The sequence below is a fragment of the Sinocyclocheilus grahami genome, unplaced genomic scaffold (genome assembly GCF_001515645.1).
Source record: "Sinocyclocheilus grahami isolate Dianchi unplaced genomic scaffold, SAMN03320097.WGS_v1.1 scaffold5257.1, whole genome shotgun sequence".
Lineage (NCBI taxonomy): Eukaryota > Metazoa > Chordata > Actinopteri > Cypriniformes > Cyprinidae > Sinocyclocheilus > Sinocyclocheilus grahami.
The window spans coordinates 5,066-5,661 of NW_015509999.1; the positions used below are offsets into that span (position 1 = coordinate 5,066).

At 34.6% G+C, this 596-nt stretch overlaps 1 protein-coding gene across 1 annotated transcript in view; it reads right to left on the reverse strand.

Moving 5' to 3' along the window:
• LOC107577154 (zinc finger CCCH-type antiviral protein 1-like) overlaps positions 1–567 on the reverse strand; it is a gene marked incomplete at its 3' end in the record, with an annotated part of 5,251 nt that extends 4,684 nt beyond the window's left edge. Inside the window, exons 1-2 of the mRNA XM_016263261.1 lie at positions 431–567; positions 142–271 (exon numbers count right to left, since the gene is read on the reverse strand). Coding sequence (XP_016118747.1) covers positions 142–271; positions 431–500 — 200 coding nt within the window. The remainder of the gene's footprint in view (positions 1–141; positions 272–430) is intronic.
• Positions 568–596: the final 29 nt, after the last annotated feature.

Sequence of the window (596 nt, forward strand, 5' to 3'; positions counted from 1 at the left end):
TGCAGTGAATGGAAAAGGCATAATTTAATATTTAATAATCTATTCATAATTTACCTGGTAGTGTGTGATGATGATAATAATAACACTTGATACTCAATATCAAAATACTGATAAGATAACATCTGTAATGAACCAACTCACCCCATGTTGAGGTTGATGGTAATCCCATTTGCCCCCGGCTGACAGTAATGGGCCTCAATGACAAAATCATTAAAGATCGAAACCCACTGCTGTCCATTAAACAGCTGCCACTCGAAGTGATTACCTGAGGCTTTAAATGAATTGATGAATGACTGACTGAATGAATGAATGCAATGAAAAATGAGCAATCAGTCAATCACTCAGCATGGAAACAACTTTGGGAATGTTCTTTTCTCCTACTAAAGAAACCGAAACCAACATAAAATGATAAATAAGCCAAAAGACGTACCTGTTGCCATGTTGTTTGCTGTTATCTCTCTCTGAAGTGTTTCCCTGAGGTGAGATTTTAATATAAACATTGAAACTTGTATTGTTATATTATATAAATACTACTCTTAACGTCTCAGCAAAACAGTGTTGGGGTAAGTTACTTTTAAAAGTAATGCATTACAATA